The sequence below is a fragment of the Prionailurus bengalensis genome, chromosome A2 (genome assembly GCF_016509475.1).
Source record: "Prionailurus bengalensis isolate Pbe53 chromosome A2, Fcat_Pben_1.1_paternal_pri, whole genome shotgun sequence".
NCBI lineage: Eukaryota > Metazoa > Chordata > Mammalia > Carnivora > Felidae > Prionailurus > Prionailurus bengalensis.
The window spans coordinates 57,600,368-57,624,566 of NC_057348.1; the positions used below are offsets into that span (position 1 = coordinate 57,600,368).

Genomic DNA, 24,199 nt, shown 5'->3' on the forward strand with positions numbered 1-24,199 from the left:
GATCTTGTGGTTTTTGAGACTGAGCCCCACGCTGGGCCCTGAGCTGACTGTGCACAGCCTGCTTGATTCTCTCTCTCTCTCTCTCTCTGTCTCTCTCTCTCTCCCTTCCTCCCTCCCTCTCAAAATAACTAACCAAATATTAAAAAAGTAAGTTAGTAACATATAATGCATTTAGAACAACATCCCACACATCAGAAGAAGCAACAAATATGCCACACTCCTTCCAGCCTCTGTGTGTTAGCATACTCTGTTCCTTCTGTCCTGAATGCCTTTCCTCCCTTTCTCTAGCTGGGAAAACCCCCGCACTTTCAAGCCAGCTCAAGACTCACTGTCTGTGGAACCTTCCATCCCACTCCCACCCACTCTGGAGTGGTCACCTCATCCTTCCTGTCCACCCATCATGATGCTTAACTTTCTGTAGTCATCTCTGCCATACTTGTTTCCCCCTGGGGAGGGGCAGAAACCAATTCTCTGTGTTCGAGGCTGATGCTAGTCACAGGAGAGGGCCACAGCTGGAGCAAAGGGAGGGGAGTGAGAGAGACAGACAGAGACAGAGGCAGACAAAGAGAGAGAGAGAGGGCTCTGCAGACTTTGGCAAGTAGCAGCTCCTCCCCGCAGGCCCTGGCTTAGCCTCCACAGGGCTATGGGAAGGGGCAGGACACCGCTGGATCGGGTCCCCTGCAGCCAGTTCTGCCTCACTGCTACCAGACCAGGGCCTTAACCTTGACTTCCAAAGTGACCTCCTGGTGCCCTTTCTTGCATGCGGGCCACAGCTCAGCAGCTGTGCTGCCCTGAGCCCCCTCCACACCAGCCATCTCTGGGCCACGGGATGACTTCATCTCTTCCTTGACCCTGCTAACCACCACCTTCACCAGAAATCACAACTACATCACGCATGGTGAGCAAACTGACGTCACATGCATCCTGGGTGGTGCACGAAGAAGGACACGAGAGGGCCTCTGTGGGGTTCCTTCCAAAAATGCACAACCTGAACTTAGTCATGAGGAAAGAGCAGACTGGCCCAAAGAGTGTATGTGGGAGACACCCGACCTGGACTCTTCAAAAACCCGTAGGAGACACGACAACCAAATGCAGGGTGTGAATCCTCCGTCAGGGAGAAGTTTTGAAAGACAGCATCGGGACCACTGGGGTAGTCTGAAAGTGGACTGTGTCCTAGATGGACATCCAGTTTCTCGAGAGAGAATCATGCTGTGGCTATACGGGAGGAGGCCTTTGTTCTTGGGGGCACGCACTGAGGTATGCCGGTGTCACTGCTGTTCCACAGCTATCATTCAAATGGCCCAGCACTCACACAGCAGGCTAACGTGACAACACGTTCACAACTGAAATCCAAGGGACTATGCGTGTTCAATAAGCCAGTCTTCCAGCTTTTCCACGTGGTTGAAAGTATTCAGAAGGGTGGTCGGGAAAACCCTTGAAATAATCCTTCTTATAGATGAAGACACCGGGGCCCAGAAGGATGACTACTCTAGCCAGGATTCCAACTCAGGTCTGGCCGCCTCCAAAGCTCTTGTTCTTTGAATGTACCCTGTTTCCACCTCCTAGAGGGGGCAGGAAATGCCAGGCATGCACAAACCCCAGCCCTGCCAGTGTCTTTCAGTAAAAGTCAATCTGGTCCTGGCAGGGGCTACTCTGGAGGCGGCCGGCTAAGAACTCTGATGAAATCCCAAGGACAGGTCACTGAGGTTGCCCGAGATTCCGCGCCAAACAGAGTCTACAGTTGCAACTGGGTGGGTGGGTGCGGAGAGCACATTTTAAAGGAAAAGAAAACCAGTTTCATTTCAAACCCCAGAGGGAGCATGCAACCTAATAGCCTATTGTGCGAGGGCTTATTTATGGGAACATGACAATACCCACAACCTCAGGACTTCTTGCGGCCCCTCCCTTTGGCACCAAGGCGAGGTTTCACTTTTTTTCTTTGCTGGCTTTCCAGAAGGCTCTCCATGAAACGGTGGCCGTGAGAACTGCCCACTTCTACCTGGGGACTCTGGGGTCTGCTGGGCAGGTCATCTAGCTCCTCCAAGCCTCAGTGTACGCTTCCGGGAAATGGGCTGGGGGCTGCAGGAGGATGAAGAGGCAGCACATCAAGGGCTTGGCCGCAACAGAGGCTAGACACGGTAACCCCACCAGAGAACTGGGGATTTCATGGAAAAACCTATATCCTCAGTCTCTCTTGAAAAATGGGAAGATCCGATCGCATGGTGGCCGTGCTGCAGCCCAAGAACCACCCGTGTGGAGCTAAGTGGCAGCTGCCTGCTGGGATGTGGCAGCCTCAGCCTCAAAGCCCCCACGTGGAGGGGCCTGTGCTTCCGGGCCTGGGTGCCAGCACGCGGCAGGCAGATCAGGGCATCTTTGTACACCAGCCTAATCCTCACAGCCCCCCAAGATTGCATCATTAACCCCATTCATCAACTGAAAATGGAGGCTCCGAAGGCAGTGAGCTGCCCCGGATGCCTCAGCTGACCTACTGCATCCAGGGATCACGGTCTACAACACAGATGGCTGATTCTGGAACCCTTCTTTCTTACAAATGAAATGCAGAAAACTTCATTGATTTTTGTTCATACTGGAGGCACTTCCCACACCATCCGCCATGACCTGCTACAGCTGGAGAGGGGACCGGAGCCTGGGCTGCGTGGCACCATCCTGGCCCAGCCCGACGGCAGCAGGGCCACACTCGGACACTTTAAATTGCATGACATTTGCACCACAGGAAGTCCTTAGCCCAGCTCTCCCAGCCGAAGGTGGAAGGAGCGTCAGGCATGCAAATGCAGGCAGCTGGAGGCACAGGTCTGTTTCCAGAGCTTGCCTGAGCTGCCAGCCAGCTCCCATAGGGCAGGCCCATAGAAGAGCAGCCGGCACGGGGCTGCCTTGCCTTCCTGATGGGGGGAGGCGCCAGGACGAGGGGATCTTCCCATAGCGCCGGCTTTCTTGGGTACTTGATGGAGCCAGGGCATAACAAGGACATAAACAAGCACTTGGTCCCAAGTCCTCGATTCGGGGCCGAGGACTGGTCCATGGTGCTGCAGTTTTGCAGCGTCCTCACAGGGGGAGAATCCACGCTGGGGGTCTGGGTCCATGCCTGTGCCAACGCTCAGGGCCAGCAGCAATGTCTGGGCAGCATGGGCTGAGGACCTATCCTTCTGCTGTGTGCAGACCTGTGCCCATTCTTCAGGACACAGTGAGAACGGGGCAGTGACACCCTAGGGAGGTGCCAAGAGCTGTGGCTGCCATCTGGGAAAGCTGAGATGGGCTCACCTGGCACCCTGCCTCCCAGCCACCTCCATCCACAGCCCCCTGCCCCATGTAGCAGTACTTTCTCACTGGACTTGGGCTTCCAGCTGTATTCCCTCCGAGCCATCTCCCCTCCCCCAGAGGGGAACCTTGGGACCTGCAGACTTGACGCCATGAGCCAGGGCTGGCCTGTGAGGCACTCTGTGACCCTGGCTTGTCACCCTTCCTGCCGCTCTCCCTGCTGCAATCCTCAAATGCGTCTGAAGACTCAGGTTTCTGAGCACAGCCTTCTTTCCTTGTGGTTGGCCTGGGGAAGTCCTCTGATGGAGTCAGGAGTCTGTTCCAGTATCCACCTCCTCCGGGAAGCCTTTCTAGATTCCCATGCACATGACACAGGTCTCACAGTCACTTGTGCACTGCAGCAGCCCTCTGCCTCCCTGCTTTCCCCGTGGCCTTCCTCAAACCATTCTCCAGAGGGATCGCTTTAAAAATGCAGATCAAATCGAGTCAGTCTTTCACTTAAGACCTTCCTCTGGTGGATTCCCACAGACGCAAACTCCTACCGTGGCTCCTGCCCATGTCTCTGATGCCATCTCCCTGCATCTGCTCAGCTTGCTCATGTCCTTTGGGGGCAGTCCCCCCATGGCCCCATGGCACTTTGCAAACCCCTCTGAGAGGCATGCCTTGGCATCACCAGAGAGTCGCTGCTGGTTCACTGCCGTCCATGTCTCCGACATACGGCTGTGAATGCAGCTCGGGGCCTTGGGAAGAGCATGTGGGTGGGGTGGGAGCTGCGTGGTGTGGGGCATGGCTCTTTGAGCCTCATCTGTGAGTCGGGGGTGACAATACTCCTTCCCAGGGTTGGTGGGAAGGTAACTTTTCGTGCACTGCCTCAAGCCATCTTCTGTGGTGGAAATCTGATGTTATGTCCTGCTACAGGCCCCCCAACAATTCCTCTCTGCACTAGGGTAGAGATGAGCAGCCTCCTGGGCCTCGCCAGACCCCACGTGGTGGCTCCCGCCCATCCTCACTCCCATCACCCACCGGTTTCCTGGGCCATTACCCCCACAGGTGCCGATCTTTTCTGCCTCAGAGCTCCACTCGGGTACCTCCTTGCCTGGGACACTCCCCCTACTCTGCTCGAAGGACTCCTATTCATCCTCCAGGGCCTAGTATCATGCCACTGCCCCAGGAAGCCTTCCTAACCCCAGACGGAGTCAGTCTTGCTTTGTACTCTCAGAGCACCATGCACCTTCCCTGCACAGCCTGATGAGGTCTGCCAAATGGCAAACGCTTGGGAGATGGGTTCGTTTTCCCAGCTGCTGTGGGCTGACTTGTGTGCCTCAGATTCACCTGTTGCAGTCCTAACGCCCTGCACCTCAGGATGTGACTGTATTTGGAGACAGGGCCTTCAAGGAGGTGACTAAGGTAAAATGAGGTCATATGGGGGCACCCTAATCCAATCTGGCCAGTGTCCTTATCAGAAAAGGGACTTATTGGGGTGCCTGGGTGGCTCAGTCAGTTGAGCGTCCAACTTCGGTTCAGGTCATGATCTCACAGTCTGTGAGTTTGAGCCCTGCATTGGGCTCTGTGTTCACGGCTCAGAGCCTGGAGCCTGCTTCGGATTCTGTGTCTCCCTCTCTCTCTGTGCCCTTCCCTTGCTCACTCTCACTCTCTCTCAAAAAAAAAAAAAAAAAAAAAGAGAGAAAAGAAAAGGGACTTAGGACAGAGACATGCAAACAGGGACAGCCACATGAAAGAGACAGGGAGAACACGGCCATCTGCAAGCCAAGGAGAGGGGCTGCTAAAGAAACCAGCCCTGCTGACATCTTGATCTTGGACTACCAGCCTCCAGAACGGAGGGGATAAGTGGTCCTGGTTTTGGCCACCCGGCCTATGGTTCTTGTACAGCAGCCACAGAAGACCCCCCCCCCCCTCCACTAACCATGCTGCAAGCCCCATGAGAACAGGGGTCATGTGGGCTTTTGTCACTGTGGCCCTTCTAGAGCCTAGCCCAGGGATGACACATAAGAGGGGCTCAAACACTCATTGCTGAGTGGATGAATGACTGGCTATGGACTCCCAGAGCAGGTCCGTGTCCTCTTGGAGCCTACGTGCCCAGAACACCCCGCACTGCTCCTGATACAGAGAAGGTACCAGTAGAGAACCAGACAAAGGTACAGTGAGCTTGTGCCAATGTCCACATCCTGGCCAGCTGGCTGTCTCTGAGCTTGAACAGTGGGGTGTGTTGTGGTTCAGTGTGTGCCCTGGACACCACTGGGCTCAGCCCCAGCCACCTCCTCCTGCCACATGACCTCAGGAAAGCTGCTTGGGCTCCCTGCTGGTTTGGGTCCCTCCTCTGTGAAGTGTGGGTGCTGTCAGGTCTGCCTCCCTAGGCTGCCGGGAGGATGCAGTGGTCTGCCTACGTGAGGACGCACTCCCTGGTGCAAAGCGAGGGCTCCAGAGTGGCCACCATCTGTGCCACTGCTACCATTATCCCTGCTATGGGCCCTGCCTGCTGCTTGCTGCTTTCCTGGATGGCTGCTATCCCTGCTGTGGGTCCCCATGCTGCAGACTCCTAAGTGACCCCACTCCCGCTGGCTGCTGGCCCATCTGGCTTCAGACAACATCCCTGAACAGTTCTTAGAGGCCATGCATCTAGTGTTTCACCAATTACCTGCTCAGGCCAAGGGACTCTGTTCTCAATCAGAAGGGAAATGTATAATCCTTGCTTGTCACCAAATGCAAAGTGCCTTCCAGGATCAATCAAGGGGAGGGGTCCTGGTAGCAGAGCCCATCTCAGCTTGAGAGAGGTTAACTCTCCCTGCTCTGCCATGGGGCTGGGGCCCTCAGTGGACACGTGGGACCCCCAGTGAGGACAGGGGCCTGGTGGGTGAGAGCAACACACAACCCCGGCCACCATTCACAGAGACCCTTGTGACGGGTCAGCTACCGTGGGCAGGGATTAGTGGTCTAATCCCCATTCCCTTCTTGGAAATCAGAAGTTTTCCTTGGTCTTAGCACCAAGGGGCTGAAGCTCCGACTGGGGGTGGCCTGCCAAAATCAGAAGGGGCTGCCTGTCTCTGCAGGTCATGCCCTGTGCTGTGCCCAGGGACTTTCCGAGGAACTGGGCCTACAGCACCTGCAGCCCTGGCCTGGTCCACCTACCCTCCTGGGCCGACCGGGCATAGAGAGCCGGTGATGCAGAAGAGGTGGCGCTGCCCTGCCCAGTACTCAGCCTCCAACAGGGCACCCGGGGACTTTCCTTCCACAGCCAACATCCAGGACCTCCCTCCCCTCTGACACATTCCAGGACTTGGACAGGGCCTGGCACCTGAAGGGCCTGATAAACAGCTGATGAGAGACAGACAAATGGAGGTGCAGGGCTACCCCTGGAGTCCTGGGACACAAAGGGAGGTCGTTTCGGCATGTGGGTGCTAGGGCAGTCTGCCTGAACGGAGGCCTGGGAAAGAGCCCTGAAGGAAAGAGCTTCTGAGAAAAGAGCCAGCTGGTAGGGCCTCTGCACCCCTCGCTCCTGGTGGCCACTGTGCATCTCCCTGGGGGCTGAAGAGGCAGGAGGAGACTCTGGGCTCTTACTAGCTGCCAGGGCCTGTGATCAAGGGGCCTCAGTTTCCCCATCTGTGGACTGGGGAAGGAACAGAAGGACTCCATCCCTTCAGCCCTGGCCTCCTCTTGCACAAGTGCTCTGGGCAGTGCCAGAGAGGAGCACCAAGTGTTGGTCTGGAGTCACGTGCACCTCCAGAGGAGGGCTCTGGTTTGGGTCTGCAGAGTGGTCCGGGCAAAGAGAGAGGAACGAGGCCCTGGGAGGAGGTGAGGGGAGTATTCCCACAGCCAGCGTATGGGTGCAAAAAATGGCGCCCAGAGCAGGCACTCCCCCATCCACAGCCCCTCCCACTGCCACAGGGTTCTAGAGAACACCACACATCTGATTCCAGTTCTCTCCGCTCACCTCCTTCTCCTCTTCCCTCTCAATCCCTGCCTGGACAGCAACCTCTCTGGGAAATTTGCCTTTTCCTTCCCTCAGCATGGCCACTCTCCCTGCCCTGTTTCCTGGCCATGTGCCCTTAGGGACACCCACCATGATGACTGCAAACTGCTGGTCTGGGCTTCCGTCTCTTCCACAGGGACGTGCCGTGGGGCAGGACTCTGTCCAGTGGTCTCTGCATCCCCAGCCCTGAGCCTCCCTGAAGTTTGCAGAGCTAGGCAGACTGGTACCCTCTCTCAAATCCTCTTTAAAGCACCAGAACCCCCAAAGCCATGTCACAAGGAATTGCTGGGCCGAGGGGGGTCTGATGATGCTGGTGCCTGCCTGCTTTGGAGGAGTTTCTGGGGAGGCCCGCGGCATACTAGGCCCCAGGCTCTGTGGCCCCCACAGGCCCGAGTTCAACCGTTTGTTCATCCCAGTCCACTCTGTCCCACTGAATTCCTTCATTTCATTCATTGCGCAAGCAGCATTTCTTATTTCGTGGAAAGCCAGCCCCTGTCGTGAATTGGGATGGTACACCAAAGACCCGAACACCTGTGGCTGGTTTCAGGGGACAGAAGCTGAAGCCAGCGTGGCTTAGGGACCCTCCTCGGAACACCCATTGGAGGCGAGCAGGCAGTGGTTCTCTAGAAGTGCCACCACCCTGCCGGGGGCCACACAGCAGCCCCCCCCCCCCCCCCCCCCCCCCCCCGTCCCATCTCTCAGGCCCTCTGCCCAAGGGCTCGCCCAGCAGAATGACTACGACAGACCCCTTCTCCCACACAGGGCCAGAGGGCCAGAGCTGTGCTTCCTCACCTCCCCACCAGCCCTGCATGGGAGGAGCCAAGGCTCAGGGGGCATTGTGGGCAGTGGGCAGCAGAGGGGTGTTGTGGGTTCAATCCCAGCTCTGACGCTTCCTATGGAGCGACACTGGGCAAGCTGCATTGCTTATCCACCAAGCCTCAGTTTCCTCATCTGTGAATCGGCGACACTCCGATGCCATGGGTGCCAACCTTTCTGGGGGCTTCACAGGGCCCCCTCGGACAGCGGCCACGGCTCCTGGAGAGCAGTAAGCAGAAGTTCCTTCTGGGTTCTCACTACAAGTACAATGCCACGCATTTGTTTTTCTTTTCTCATCTGCCTAGGGTCCATTTGGTTGTGATTAGTAATAGTTGAAAGGGTATCAAAGATCACCTAAATCCGGTGACCCTAAATGCGAATTATTAGCAGGACCCGAGACCTCTGTTTCGGGGACTGAGGGAGAGCCTGGCTGCCCCAGTCCGGGTCGACTTCCTGACATGTACGAGGCGGGGTGGTCTCGGCGGGGCAGGTAGGGCAGGCCCGTGGAGAGGACAAGGCCCTCACTGTGGCCGCCAGTGGTTGCGGTTCTCAATCGCTGCTGCTCTGGCTTTTCCAAGGCACGTGTCTGCTCAGAGCTCTGTGACTCGTGAGTTGTGCGGTCACTCGACTAGGGGCAGTGATGCACATCACACCAGCGGTACTTGGGGCCCAGGGCTCTGCAGTCACAAGGCCATAAGCTGCACGTGTACCGTGGGCCATCCCTGCCCGTACTGCTAGCACAAACCACACACACTCCTCCCCAGACTGGTGGGTCCAGGAGTACCCTGTGGGAGATGGGCCACCCAAAAAGCTTGCCACATTCTACCAAGGTATACTTATCAACCTACTAGGCAATTGCCGGTGTCTGAGGCATTGTTTCAGGAGATAAAGTTGCATGTGTATGTTTACCTCCTCCCCTAGTGTAAGTGGCTCATGGCTGTCATGAGGGACAGTGCCTTTCTCCCCTCACTTGACTCTTTTCTGGCAGAAGTCATTTACCCCGCAGAGTGGGGTATATGGGGTTGGGGGGGGGCAGCTATGGTCCCAGCTTCCCCACCCGCCCCGGGCTGCCTCTCAGAGCCAGAGCTGGTGCTGGGACACTGGTACGGCGTGGAGGGCGGGAACAGCAGGTCAGCACTCATCAGGGAGGGCCATGGCAGCCTGGGCCAGGCCGCCCAGCACAAGGGTCTCTCCCACCATGTGTGGGCCCCGTGGCGCCAGCTCTCCAAAGCCCTGGCGCCTATCTTGGGGCTGGTGGGGCAGGCAGGGACTGCCCACTGAGACCATGTTCAAGGCGCTCTGCCCCTCTGCTCCCGAGGCCTACGTGGAGACAGAGGCAACCAGCCTGGCTCCACGAGGACACACCGGGTACTGAAGCAGCACCTGGGAAGCACGGACACTACGGCACGGACAGGATCCTCAGCAGGGTCCTCATCTCTGCCCGCAAAGCCCTCCACCTACTCTCTTTGCAGTAAGGTGACCCGGTGGGCTCCCAGCTCATCTCACAGGGCCTCTCAGCCTCCCAGGACTTACAATGAGGCCACTTTTTTGAAGGGAGCAGCTGCATACATGTGGGGCTTTCTGACCTCGAGGCCTCCTCCAAGACCTGGGATAGCTCCTCGGGTGTCAGGATGGGACTGTCTCACTAGCCCTACAGATTTTGGGGAGCATTTCCCGGGGGAAGCAACAGGCCTAGTGTCAGGACCCTTTTCTCAGAGGCCGGTGTCTATGGCTTCGTAAAACACCGTTTCCATATTAGGGTTCACCTTTGGCTTGTGAACTTGAGGACCAAGTGTCCGTCTTGAAATTCAAGTAGGAGTTACAAGTCACCGTGGGCCAAACCCAGCCAAAAGGTAGGTTTTGTTTAGTTTGGACAGTTTAAAATTTTTAGCCATAAGTTTTACATAAACATTAAATTAGATACAATTTGATTACTGGGCATATAGCAAGAGACCTGAGTGGCACAGCCCCCGCCACCCTGTCTCTTGCCTGCCACTTGGTCTGTTCAACACCTGCTTGGCCCTGTCGGGATCTGGCCTTGCCACCCGAGTTCAGAGGCCCCAGGGAGCAGGCGGGCCTGGAGGTCAGGGGCTGATGGGAAGACACCCAAAGATCTTTAGTCGGCCTCCCCCCACTGTGTTGCCCTGTGGAGCTAGCACCAAGGGCCATGGGCCACATTTGACCCCAGCTCCCCCACAACCTGTGGGCTGGGACAGCTCCCCTGGGCTGCTCCAGCTCTGGGAGGCTTGGGCTGTGCAGGGCCATGACCCCGGGCCTCCACGGACGGCACTTCCAGCCTGCAGCCGACAGCGCCCCTCCTCCTCCACCTGGCACTGGGTGTCTCGGGTTCGCTGAAGAGTCTTTCACAATTAATGAACTTCAAAAAGGTTAAAAGTAATTCTTCATGGGAGGAATCGGCAGGAAAAGACAAGCAGGAGGGGGGTGTGGAGTTGGGGGGGCGGGGATGAAGGAATCTGACCAGTTATATTTAATAAAAAGCTTAAAAGCCACAAACAGGAAGCAGACCTATTAAAAAGGCAACACTGATCTAACAAAGGAATGTGAACTTGAGTTGACTGAAGCCGCGGCACTGTGTCTCCCTCCCTGTACTCCCACCCCAGTACCCAGAGCCCCCAAACAAGCCTCCTCTTGTACTCTGGCCTGTTCTAAGAACACCCCAACTCGGAGTTTGCCTTGGGCTAGGGGAAGGGGGCTGAGGGGAAGGTCAGCATAACCCCCCAAAAAAGGAAACAGACGGTGCTGGCCTTCCCTCGTCTGGACCAGCAGGCCCCTGCCACCGGGGCAGGGGTGAGTGCTCCGGGGTGCAATCCCCCCCAACTCCAGGCAGCTCCCTTCCTGCCCTCCCAGTGCCCTGTACCCCTCCTTCCCAGTGAGCCCCCACAGGGACAGGCCCAAAGCCCTGGAAAGTGAGGTCTGGACCTTGGCCTGCCCAGCTCATGCCTTGTGTGTATTTCTTGGAACCCAGAGCAGGACACTGTGGACCCTGGTTGGGCTGAGGTAATGACCAGGAGCAGTGGAGAGGACAGGACAGGAGCTTAAAGCCTGGTATCATGGTCACTTTGCCTGCCCCAAGGGAGTATGTCCAACTGTGATGGAGCTGAGCCCCACCTTGACGGAAACCTCGGGGTGCAAACAGCAGATCCGAGTGCCACAGGGAAGCAGGCCTCCGGTGCCCACTGCTCTTCCTCATGCGAGGGCAAATCCCACACATGACCCTCTGAGCTCGAGGAAGGACTAGGGAGGCAAGGGCCCTTGGCCAGGCTCTCAGGAGAGCAGAGGGTGCTGACTTAATCTGGCGAGCTGCCAGGGAACTTGGCCAGGGCACCACCCCACCTGAAGATGTCACTCAAGAAGCTCTACACCAACATCGTGTTGCTGACTTGATCTGAGCCTCCCCGTGGCTTTCCAACCCTCACAGAATAAAACCCAGAGCCCTGCAGATACGCAGGGTACAGCAACATGCTGATGCGAAGTCGGGGTTTCTCTGTAAAATCCTTCAACTCTGTTGCATGTCTGAAAACTGGTGTAACGTACTCCTGGGGAAGAAAAGTGACATCCCACACACCTCCCAGCTTGTGCCAAACAAGCAGTCCTCAAGTCAGGGCCTTCGTACATATCCCCTCTCTCCACGAACGTTCTTTCCCTTGGTGTCAGTGGGGCTCCCTCCTTCCCTTTGGTCAGGCCCCTACTCAACTGTTCTCGCCTCAGAGAGATCTTCCCTAATTGCCCTGTCCAGAGGCACACACAGTGATTCTCCCCCTCCCCCTCCTTAATTTTTCTGTGAGGCACAGTCAATACTCATTCAGTGCATTCCCACCCACCCCCTCCCATGACTGTGGCAGCCTGCCGGGTGTGCAGCGGGACCTCAAGAATACGGGTGTGGGGTACGCGCAGGAGTGATGGGATGGAGGGCCGAACTAAAGAAATCCAAGGGCTCTATTCCCAAGAGCAAATGCACACCCTTGATCCCGCCATGGACAAGCCCCAGCTCAGGTTGCACAGAGCCTCCGCACCTACTGGTCTCCACGGGGCAAAAAAGGAGGTGGCAACTCACATTCTGGCTACTGGGGCAGCGTGCCAGGCCCCTGGTGGTCCCTCTCACCAACTTTTCCTTCAAAGCAACTGTCAGATCAGTACTGGTACCATACTTCACAGACAAGCCAGGTAATACATTCAAGGTCACCCCTATATGGTAATGGTGGAGCAGGAGCTCAGACTCAGACCTTGACCTTGGCTCTGCCCAGAGGCTAACTCCACACCAAGCCCCTCCAGGACCCATCCCGGCTCTTCAGCCACAGGGGACCAAAGGCCATGGGGCCGAGTGGGCTGGGCCCCATGTATCAGCTCAGGCAGGCTGAACATCCTGAGCCAAGGGGCACTGTCTGTGCACCGTCTCTGCTGTCTCTCCATGCCTGCATGGTGCCTGCCAGTGGGAGGAAGGAAGTGACTGCACTCACCAGGAATGTGGATCTTGAACTTGCCGCTCTGGCCGAAGGCGCTGTCGATGACCCCCAGCTCCCCAGTGGACAGGTGCACCTTGAGGCCCACGAAGAGCTGTATGTTGGTCTCCTTTTTGAACAGGGAGCGGCCGATCACGCTGTGGTCGTCTATCACCTGTCCCCACACACCCGGCCCCAGAGAGACAATCAGTATGTGCTGGAGGAGCCTGGGACTGCCGCTGCCCCTACCCGGCCCTGGGGTGATCTGTCTTGCCGACAAAGGAACGCACTGGAGTCACGTGGCAACCAGCCCTCATCACCACCACTGACCACCGCTGAGCTTCGGCTGCCGGCAAGCTGGGTGTGAGAGCTTTGTGTGGCTCACGCATAGCACACGGCAGCAATGGGAGGGAGGCACTGTTTCCCCACTTCACAGATGTAGAACTGGAGGCATAGCAGAGTTAGGCCATCCGTCCCAGGTCACAGAGCTCCCAGGGCAGACTGAGCTCAGAACCCACAACCTCCCTGCCCGTACCAGCCTCTGCATGGCCACTGTGCCCTGCCTGTCTCCAAGCACCTAATGATGGCTAGCGGCATTCTCCTCATGAAAGCTTGCTCAGACTCCCCAGGTCAAGAGGATGACATCCACACTTGAGTCTGCATCAAGGTTTTCTAGAACTTGCCTCACCCTCTCTCCGGTTTCCCCTCCCACAAGGAGTGTCCGAGAACTTGGTCTCTGCCACCCCATCCCGCTAAACACATATGCATTTCAGCCAAGGCTTTACTCACTCTGCTCAGGGCCCCTTCCTGGCCTGGCCCACATCTACCTACACCACACCCCACAGCCTCTTCTCTGTGATGCCCTCTTGCCCCAACCCCAGGAGAGGCCCCAGCTTCCCTGTCTCCCTGCTGGCCGTGGCCAGGCCCTGCGCTGCCCAGCCTGTGCCCCCTCACTCTTTGTGGAGGCCCAGGCCACAGAAGGGACACACACGTACATGAAAAGCCGACCTAGTACAGCCCTGATTTCAGCAAGAGCTGTGTTCACCTTGAACCTCTCCCCAGGGGACTGAGTGCGGGGAAGGTTGAAGTGTCACTCTCCCCTCCTGTGGCCTCCCCTGCCCTTCCTGGCTCCTTTCCAGGGCCTGTGCCAGGAAGGTGCCAGGCCTCTGTGTAAAAGAGAGAAAGAGGGACATGTGTATGTGTGTGTGTGCATGTTGAAGACTAGACCCTCCCCCAGATGACCTCAAACGGGCTAACGAGCTTCTTCTTGAGATTTGCTGCTACTTCAGAGCAGGGCCCGTGCTTGACCTGGCGTCCGGCATGCTGGGTCCCACACAGGTGCCACAGAGCAAATGGGGGAGGCTTCTTGCTCTCCAGGCCCTGTGCACCGGCTTTGGTGCTTCTGGGGACCAGGGTTGAGTCTGAGCAGGCGTCAGCCCGGGCAGCAGCATGGAGGCTGGAGTGCTGCCAGCGGTGGGGCCTGCAGCCTCCACGTGTTCTCCTCCTGAGGCCGAGACTCATGGGGGACTCCCATGGGCCGGGCTGTCCTCAACCTCAGAAACCTCTCACTTCTGCCCAAGACACCAAGATTTGGCCAAGGGCCCCAGATGGATTGTTTTGAAAGGCAGAAACTGTCCCATTTACCCTAAAACCCTTTTAGAAAAACATATCCTATTCTATTTGATTCATAGCGCCAGATAAAAGGTACTTGAATTCCTCCTCTCCCCGGTGATGGATGAATCGGATACAAATAACGATAAGAATAATCATTTCCACTTGCACAGCCCTTTATAATTCACAAATCTCATTCCCACACATGAACTCCTCCTCGTCCTTCAGGACTCAGCCCCGGCAGAGCTCTCCCGTGGGCGGGCCTGCCATGGGCTCTGCCCCGTTTGTGGGTACCACAGGGTGAACTGAACAGAGGTGGCTCCTGGGAGCTGCAGGACACGGGGAGCGAGGGTGAGCGGATGTCAGCAGCCCCAAATGCTTTCCCAGGCTTCGCGGCTCCCAGGACCTCTGCCTCCACACCCACCAGAGCGGCCTGTACGTAGAAGTCTGTTCCCAGCCTGCCCGGGGCCTGGGAGGCAGGGCTACCTATCATGTTCGGCAGCCAGGATGGTTAGCTGCACTGACTCTGGACTAGCCGTTCTGTGTGCCCCATGACTGAAGGTGCTCAGTGCCACCTCCTGTCCTAAGCTCGGCCTGCACTACTCAGAGGCCACCAGTTGTTAGAAGAAAGTGCCTCAGAGCACCGCAGCCTGTAACAGAGGCATCAGGGGGCCCCACTGAGCGCCGGGGCACCCTTGTCTGCAAGGGGTTTTCATTCCTACTTCAGGGCAGTCAGAGGAGAGATCTGAGGGAACTGCAGTCACCAGGGCCAGTGGCACGGTGGAAGTTCAAAGCCAAGTATGCTGAGCCTTTATAGAGCCTGTGCTGAAGACGCCCGCCAGGATGCCCCAGGGGCACTTTGGGCAGGACGGGTGGGTCCCAGGCCCTTGCTAGCCCATGAGACAGGGCCAGCTGAGACCCAAGACCTGTCCTGGGCCCCATGGCTGGGCGAGAAATGACACAGTCAGAGAAAAGGCAGTCCTTGCACCAGGAGCTTACAACCTACCTAGAGAACCACCTTATAAAAGGCACCACAGGGCCCCAACAGGCAATCCAGGCAGAAAATTCACACCCAATTCCTAACAATGTTCATCCTTTCTTCCTACAAATATTTACTGAGAGCCTACCATGTGCCAGGTGTGTCACCGGGGGCAAATCCAAGCTCCTGCCTCCAGGGGCTCATGTATATCCTTGTGGAGGGTAATTATATTCTTTCCTCCATCCCATTGCCTCTGGACGGCTCACTGGCTACAGGGTGTCCCTGTCTCTGGGCAGGGCCCTGGTGCCTGCAAGGGCCCCAGTCAAGCTTTTTGTGCCTGTGTCCTCCCAGGACCCTGGCCCTTGCTCCTCTGTAAACCCTGGTCCTGTCTCTTGTCTTTGGAGCACAGATCACTCCCTGATATTATGCCATAGCTTTATCTGCTGTTTGTTTGTTTTTGTTTTTTTTTTTAATTTTTTTTTTAACGTTTATTTATTTTTGAGACAGAGAGAGACAAAGCATGAACGGGGGAGGGTCAGAGAGAGGGAGACACAGAATCTGAAACAGGCTCCAGGCTCTGAGCTGTCAGCACAGAGCCTGATGCGGGGCTCGAACTCACGGACCGCGAGATCATGACCTGAGCCGAAGTCGGCCGCCCAACCGACTGAGCCACCCAGGCGCCCCTATCTGCTGTTTAACGTTTATTTATTTTGAGAGAGAGAGAGAGAGAGAGAGTGAGAGAGCAAGCAGGGGAGGGGCAGAGAGAGAGGGAGACAGAGAATCCCAAGCAGGCTCCACGCTCAGCTCAGCACCTGACGCGGGGCTCGATATCCCGACCATATCATGACCTGAGCCGGAATCAAGAGGTGGACGCGCAACTGACAGGAGCCACCCAGGTGCCCCTGTCCGTTACTTGTTTCTTCCTCCCAAGCGGGACACAGGTCCGTGAGAGCAGAAACATGTCTCTCTTCTCCACAGCTGCGTTCTCTGCACATCAACAAGCCTTGCTATATGCTTCCCGAATGCCTGAGTCAATGTTAAATGTACCTAACTGTGGTTGTTGGTACGTCTGCAATGCTCAGTCCTGCCTGTGGTCTTTCATTTTTTAACACTTCATCGACGCATAACTGATCTATAAAAGCATGTACACATTTTAGGTATGTAACCTGATAATTTTAGAGATATGTAAACATTACCACGATCAAGCCGATGAACATAATGAACATGTCTATCACCCCTCACCCCCTCCCCTCAACCGTACCTACCCCAGACTTCCTCCAGTCCTCCCGGGCTCAGTTTGGACAAGCCTTCCTTCAGACAGCCTCCCCACATGGCAGGAACCTCCTGTCCTGAGGCCTGGCCACTCTGTCTCATCACTGGCAGCTGGCCTGTCTGTGTCCCTCACGAGACAGACTGGGAGTTCTGCCCTACAGGGCCCTGGCCCATGACAGGTCCCAGTAAATATGCACGTGATATGCAGGTGGGGAGGGAGATACTGCTGACAGAAGGGGACTCTTGGCTCTTTGGGCGCAAAGTAAATCACTCAAGTGGACTTGCGGCTGGGGGTACGTTTCATTAGAGGGAGCCCACAGCCCCGCCTCGCAGCTAGGTCCCCTTCCGCCCCAGTACAGGCCATCCCTCGCACCGGAGCACAGCAGGCTCTCCAACGGGCCTGGTGGCGGGGCTTCATGGTGACCAGGGCCCTGGGGTGGCAGGCATGCTACCTATTAGCAAAAAGGCATTTCACAAGACTTTTTATTGGGCCTTCTCCCCCGCCTCTTCCTTTCTTTGGGTTATAGAATATTAACTTAAAAAGCTAAATGCCACAGACACAGCGGAGGACCCATCTCCCACCCCCTCCCAAGCCTCGCAATGAGGGCAGACTAATTTTATTAACTTCAGGGGAACTTCAAAAAGCTTCGGGGCCTTCATGGCAGACTGCAACGACCCCAAAGTTGGTTTAAGTGCTACATAAACAAAAGCCTAGGGCCAGGGAAGCTGAGGGCTCCCGGCACTTCTTGTTTATGTTCTCATCTGGCCAAGTGGGCCAGCGTGCGGGCTGGCGGGCCCTGTAATCCTGCCGGTGTGTGGTGCCGGTCAGTTCACTGACCTACATTACCACAATATTTTTTTAAGCATCCGGGATAAGGTGAGGAGCGAATGGGCTTTTTCTGACCCTCCGAGGAGGGGCCCGAGGGGCTCCCTCTTGCTTGCTGCCTCGTGGTCTCCCTGGGCTGGAGTGGCAGTTTAGAAAGGATTCAAGTTCAAAGGCAGGGCCCTGGTCATTCCTGTTCTCTTGTTTTATGGCTTGGCCAGAAGGCATAATAGCACTGATTAGGTGTAATGTCCCTCCTACTAACTTCTGTGTCTTCAATTTCACTTGTAGGGGTCAGGCAGTGTGGGTGAGGAGGCTGGCCTTCAGCATATTGCCAGGAACACCTTGTGGTCTCAGAAAAGCTGACGCACCACCCCCCCTCCCCGATGGTCCACACTATCATTTCCAGCAGCCTGAGTGGATCCTTCCAGGAGCTGGAAGATGGCCTAGTCTGGCACTATGGACACAAGCTGCCAGGGCAGCGAGAGGAGCTGGCAGCAACCTCCTCTTCCCTCAGACTGTCCAGCCCTCTGCACCTCCTCTGTCCCCGACCCCAGCACCCTCAGCAGGTGAGAGCCACAAACTGTCTTTGGCCATGCTCTGGAAGAGACGCCTCCACACCATTAGTTGCCAAGTAGGGATTTAGCAAAGTGAAATGACTGGCCCAAAGTCACACATTCCAGCTTTCCCTGCCGTCACCTCCACGGCATGAGAGCAGAAGAGGTGGATGTTTGGCAGCAGCGAATGGGCCTGGCCATGGCATTCCCATTCTCTGGGCTCCCCCGAGCCATGCCATGATTGCCTGGGCCCAAGCTGGCAAATTCAGCCCTGGGGCAGCAGGGTAGCCCTACCCCTGCCTGTCTCAGCTCCTAAAAACCCCAAGCCACCGGAGAAGCCGACCCCAAGGACAGGGAGTAAAGACAGATGGAGCCTGGCCACTCCAGGCAGGAAGTGGGGTGGGGCCTGAGCACCTGTCAAAGGAAGATCTGCCAGCCCAGTGGACTCAGTGCCTTGGGAGGGAGGGCTGTGTGGCTGTGAGGTGCTTCTGGTCGGCTCTGGGGCCAACCCGGGGTGGAGACTGCCAGGTCCAGAATGTACTGAAGGCCAGTGAGGCAAGCTGCTCCAGGGATTCTCCAGGCTCCTCATCCATAAAATGAGGCTGGAGGGATGGTAAGCTTTCCTCTAGCTATGGTTATGAGGCCAAGAGGCCAGTTACCCTTCTGGTGAATTCCAATACAGGCCACATTTAGGAGCACGGGTGCACTGGAGACCAGAAGAGACGAAGAAAGAAGGTTAAGGGGATGGGGACCAGGCGAGGGAAGATGGGAGGAGGAGGTGCTCAGCTAGAAGCAATAGCTAAGAACAGACTCAAATGCTATCGTCCAACATGGCTCTTGACTCTCTGCACAGAAGGGCCAATTCCAGAGGGAAGGCTGAGCTTCTGCTCGTGCAGTGGGCCAGAGCCTGGGCTCTGGAGCCAGCTTGCTTGGGCTCAAAGCCCTGGTCTTGTGGTCTTGGAGCCTCTGGCCCGTGGCCTAACCCCTACGGGCCTTAGCTGCTCATCCACAAAGTGAGGTAAGAGAGCTATGGCAGGTTTACACAGAGTGGACACTGGCCTGGCCTCTGCCACCCCCACGCTCCCTGGGCAGGGTGTCTTCCTCCCTCAGGACCCTCCCCACTGCACGATACACAGGAAGGCGGGGGGGGGGGGGCAGGTACAGGGCCTGTGTCCCCCGCCCCACTGGCTGCCACATGCAGATGCGAGCAGACATTGCTGACAGACCACGGCACTCTTCCATGGCCCCCTGCTGGCCACTGAGCCCCAGGCAGAAGGCTGCATGGGGAGCAGGCCGGGACACAGCCTGTGTGAGGGTCTTGGCCCAGCAGCAGCTTGACTGCACCGGCTGCCCCCATTGGAAGAGGGGTGGTAGGGGAAGGCAGGAGCTGGCCGAAGTGCATCTCTGCATCCCCAGAATGTAAGCTCTCCAGATATTACTGGGGGTAGACGTGGTAAGAGGGGACTCACAAATGTCTGCTGTAAGAAATCTCATGAAAAGTCTCGTTAGAGAGAGGGACGATAGCCTTTCCTGCTGGAGGCAGTGAGGCCGATATCTCTGGGGAGCTTCCGGAAGACCAGGGGTCATCATTTGTCCTGGGTGTTAAAGGGCAGGGGGGCTAGAGGACATGCCTTTTCTCGGCCCTGTCTGTCTTTGAAATGTGTGTGTGTGTGCCCAGTGGTTGGCTCGTCTCCAAATTATAGACTCTTCCAGCTAAAGGAGAAAGACCTCAGAGATTAGACACCTGAACATCCAGCAGGGAAAAATCTTCAGAGGACAGTTGGAGGCTTTTCATTTTGAAATCAATCATCGTGACGTCAAACCAAAGGCAATGCATGTGGGACTTACTCCTTGGGAACAATGCTGAACCTGGGCCAGCACGGTTACAACACTAGCCCGAAGTGGGGACTTTCACTGTTTGCATGAATACTTCGCTTCGTTTATTAGCCGTCAGTCATCAGAGGGTGACTTCCCAAAGAGCACTCACTGGTTGCGTATGGAAGCCCAGGCCCTTGCTTACGTGCCGGGCAAGTCTCCACTGTCCCCAGCCCCTGTGCGGGAACCTGGCTGCCAGTGCACATAATTATGTCATTACATGTGTGTGTCTCTCGGGGCCCAGTTCCCAGGATGAGGCTTGGGAACTGCCCAAGTTCCGAAGCGACTATTCTAATTCAAATTGGAGAAGTGGCACCAAGAAAAGAAGGGCAGCCTGCCGTGCAGTGGGGACCCGAGTCGCTCGCTCCATTGGCTGTGAGGAGGGCTGAGGCAAGAGAAGGGGTTGGGAAGGTTTGAGTCCAGACTGCTTCTTTCAGCTCTGTGCCCATGACCTGGGGCAAGGGACTTCCCTGACCCTTAGTTTCTTCCTCTGAAAGGGCTGTTTTGGGGATTAGGGGTGTTGGTGTTGGCAGGGACAACTAAGACATATCCAGAGACCACAGATGGAGAGTGATCTAACCGGGGGCTGCTCTCGGGACTCTGGTTCTCTCCCTCTTACCCTCCACCTCACAATGAGGTCCTCGCTGAGGACAAGAGCCAGGGAAGGGATCTGCAAGGGATGAACTCAGAAGTTGCCTGGATCCCCGATGCAGTCCTCACACGGGGTGGTAATTCTCCCAGGGCACTTGACAGCCACCAGGATCGACAACTTCCCCAAGCGTCCCTGGGACGACGATGCTATTCTGGTACACCCATCCTTACTTGGCGTAAGAAACATCTCGCCCAAAAGATGCCTTTTCTTCCTCCCCAGTACAGGGCCATGGCCTGGTATGGTGGGGAGATGGGGTCCCTGGAGTGGCCCCCAAGGTAGGGCCACTCCTCCACCAGCCACGGTGGGACCCTGGGCAAACCACATCACTCCTCTGAGCCTTAAGTGTCCTCCCCTTTGAAAACAGGGTGAGCCTATCTGCCTCCAAAGTTGTTGTGAGAAGAGGCAAGATTTCTGACTGAAAGATTTGTGTGAGCGACAACCAACCTCACTGCAGTCCCCTGGTGCAAACCCAGGAAAGGAAAGCAGCCTTCAATTCATCTCCTTTTGTCAAGTGATTTGCAGAGGCCCAGTGAGGAGGCCCAGGGCAGGCGCCCCCAGGGCGCCCACCCAAGGAGGAACCTGCCCGCCTCTGCCCCACCTCTTGGGCCAGCGGGGCTGGCTTCCTCAGAACTAGGGCCTGCCCACCACTGCGCAGAGCACTTGCTCATCTGTAGAAGCCCTGCCACCCACTTCCCTGCACCCCCACTGAGCCTCCCTCTCTGTTTCTGTCCTCCATCACCCAGGCACTAATGCAGGTAAAGCTGTCTGTCCACAGCTCATAGGGAGGTACAAAGGCACCACTCCTAAAGGCAGCTGTATTTTCATGGAGGAAAAAGGAGACGCACATTTTAGTGAGCACTTGCTTCGTGCCAGGCCTCCCCTTGGCCCTTAGCACACGTGATCTCATCAACTCCACCACAGCTTCCTCATCTAAGAGACAGGTTCCGGGGGTAGGGTGGGGAGAGAATGTCCTGTCTATGGCCAAGCTGAGCCAGGCCAGTGCCAGCTCTTTCCACTGTGTCGAGCTGCCTTGACCCTGTGTCTATATTCAAGCAAAAAAGCAATCTTCAATCTGAGGAGGCTCACAGGCACCTCAATAGCCCAGCAAGATTCTCCACTATCAGATGCTGCCGTTTGGAAGGGAGGAGAGAGGCCAAGGGCTTGGGCCAGGGCCAAGGCCAGAACAACTAGGGCTGATCTTCACTATCTGATCTTCTCCCTGAGGAAAGAGCCCTCCTGACCTCTGGTTCAGGGGGAACCTCTGTTCTCTTGAGTGGCCTGGGAGCCAGTACAGTCTTCAGCCTGCTGGACAGGGGCCTAGCGGAGCAAGGGTTAGCAGAGTGGGGCAAGGGACCAGGTGGACCACAGCACCGCTTCCTCCGAGGGCGGGTCAGGAAGGACTGCAGGGAGCCTGGAACGGCCGGCACCCCAGCCAGCACACTCTCCAGTGCCCTGGGCACATTGAACAAGCCATCAGCAGTACCGTGGGGTGAGCCAAGTGCCAGGAGGCAGCAGCACTTTAGACTTCAAAGCCAGCCAGTGCCCCTGGTGGCGTCTGTGTGTTTACACTTGGTTGGGCTGATGCCGCAGGCTCCTTGGCCCAGCCCTAAGGCCTTCCCCATCCAGCGCCAGGGTGCCAGAGCCAGGGTAGTCGGCATGCATGGCCTGATCCCACCACAGAAAAGGTGCGGGTATCAGCGTCTCGCCACCACCCGAGTTGGGAACCCAGGCATCTGTGCCTGAGGAAAGTCCAAGTAAATAGCAGCAAGGAGAGCCACTGCTTAACAATGGCCTAGTGTGCCAGGAACAGCACTCGGCATTTTATATGTACTCATCTCCCCGCCTTCCACCAGCCCATGGAGTAGGGAGGATAGCCCCTATTTTTCCAGGAGGGGTGCTGAGGGGAAGAGACTCCCCCAAAGTTTCACACCCACTCAGGGCCGTTCAGCATCCCCTGGGGCCTTGGCTGGAGCCCGAGGTCCCTGGGCCCTCAAGGCCTCAGCCCGCAGACATTGCCATACTTGGTTCTCCTCCCTCCTCTCCTCTAGTCCTGGTCTCAAGGAGGCACCCTCTTGGTCCTGTGTGGCTGCTTCCCCGACCTGCCACGTCCTGGGACCCCACTTCACAATTAGTAGCAGGCCAGCCGGGGTAGCTAAGGTGTAAGGTGGGCCCAAAGAGATTTCTGAGTAGGCAGTGGCAGGACCACCTTAGTTTCTCAGAGAGTGATGTGGGCGGAGGTGCACAGGCTGCTAGGGCAGGGAGGGAGGAGAGGAGGGCCCCTGGGGTGTGGCAGCAGTCGGAGGTGTGAAGTGGACCATGGCAGGGCAGGCCAAGTGCACAGCACTCCGCGTCCTCGGCACTGAGCCCTCGGTGGCCCCACCTTTTCCCATGCAATTGTTACAAATGAGGAAACAGGGCCCCAGAGAGTAAGTGGCTTCCGTCAGGCCAGACTACTCGACTCAACCTGGGGTGCCCAGGATCTGGGAATGCAGGCTAGGTGACAGGGGACAAGGTTGGGGACCTCATGTGGACACCTGTCTGTAGGCTGCCCTGGCTGGCCCCACTCAAAGGATTTCTCCAGCACAATCTGAATGAAGCTTCAGCCTCCCCCAGGCCCCAACCTGCTGGTGGCTTTGGTGGTTGGCCCACATACACCTTGGAGCTGCCTTCTGTCCTCCAGCTGCCAGGCACCCTGGGCCAGAGGGCCCTGTTTCCGTGCCTCTGCAGAAACAGTGCCTGGCTCTGGGACCTCCATCTCCCAGTCTGACCAGTCACAAGGCACAGCTCAAAGGTCATTAACTCTTTGTAATTTTCCCATACAAGACCACCTCCTCCCACCTTAGCAGAGTCCTTGCCCCTCTCCTGCTTCCTGCGGCCCTCTGTAGGCCCTCTGACCAGGCACATGTCTCCTCCATACAAAGGCCATGTTGCCTGTGACGCTCAGCCTGGCTCACTGAGAGAGGAGCAGCTGGTTTAAATCCATACGTGGCTGGGATACAGGGACCTCTGGAGCATGGCCCAGGAGCTCCACCCCAGCTTAGAAACACCACCCTTTACTTTCACCAGATCTTTGCACACCTGCAAAGAAAGATTCTTTACCTAACCGTTTTCTTTAAATACTGACGCTTAAAAGAGAAACTTCACATGGTACCCTAGAAAGAAAATGAGAGTCGCCATAAATAGGAACCTGACGGTAAAGTAAATACAATTAAAAAAATGAATTGGATCCTAGTCACAGACTGTTGATACTGGAAGGATCTATCTTGGCCCTGTTTTCTGCTTGTTCAAAAAGCAGATCAGCATGTAAGAGATGGGTGTTAAAGTCACCTTCAAAGGAATCTAGGACTTTCTTTGCGATGTAATCAAGGGACCAACAAAACAAAACAAAACAAAACAAAACAAAACAAAACAAAAAACAACCCCCCCCACACACACAAAACAAAAAAACAAAAAAAAACCTGAAAAAGAACAAAGTGATTACTAAGGCATTCTACATTGTAGAACAGTATGGGAAACAGCCTTAACCAAATGAACAGCAACCTACTGCTTGCCAATTTCCAAGCAGCAAATGTATGAAAGAATAAACAAATGAGCACACACACACACAACATATATCTATGTATCTATATCCATTCTTCATTTCTACTTTTAATGGTTCATGATTTCTACTTTTGAAAATCTACTACCGTTTTCTCTGTGGCCACAGGTACAACTAGAATCTAAGGCCCACAAGCACAGGGATTTGGCTCTTATTTACTGTAATACCCCCAGCCCTGAAAACAGCACAGGGTAAGTGTTCCACAAATGTTTTTTGAGTGACTGTTGCTGAATGTCCAGTTTTGCAAATGTTCCACAGAAAAAAGGAAAAAGGGTATTTTCTCTGTCTGAGG

At 56.1% G+C, this 24,199-nt stretch overlaps 1 protein-coding gene across 1 annotated transcript in view; it reads right to left on the bottom strand.

Moving 5' to 3' along the window:
* Window positions 1-24,199, bottom strand: part of EEFSEC (eukaryotic elongation factor, selenocysteine-tRNA specific) — a 252,221-nt gene that overhangs the window by 35,472 nt on the left and 192,550 nt on the right. Inside the window, exon 6 of the mRNA XM_043588274.1 lies at window positions 12,559-12,715. Coding sequence (XP_043444209.1) covers window positions 12,559-12,715 — 157 coding nt within the window. The remainder of the gene's footprint in view (window positions 1-12,558; window positions 12,716-24,199) is intronic.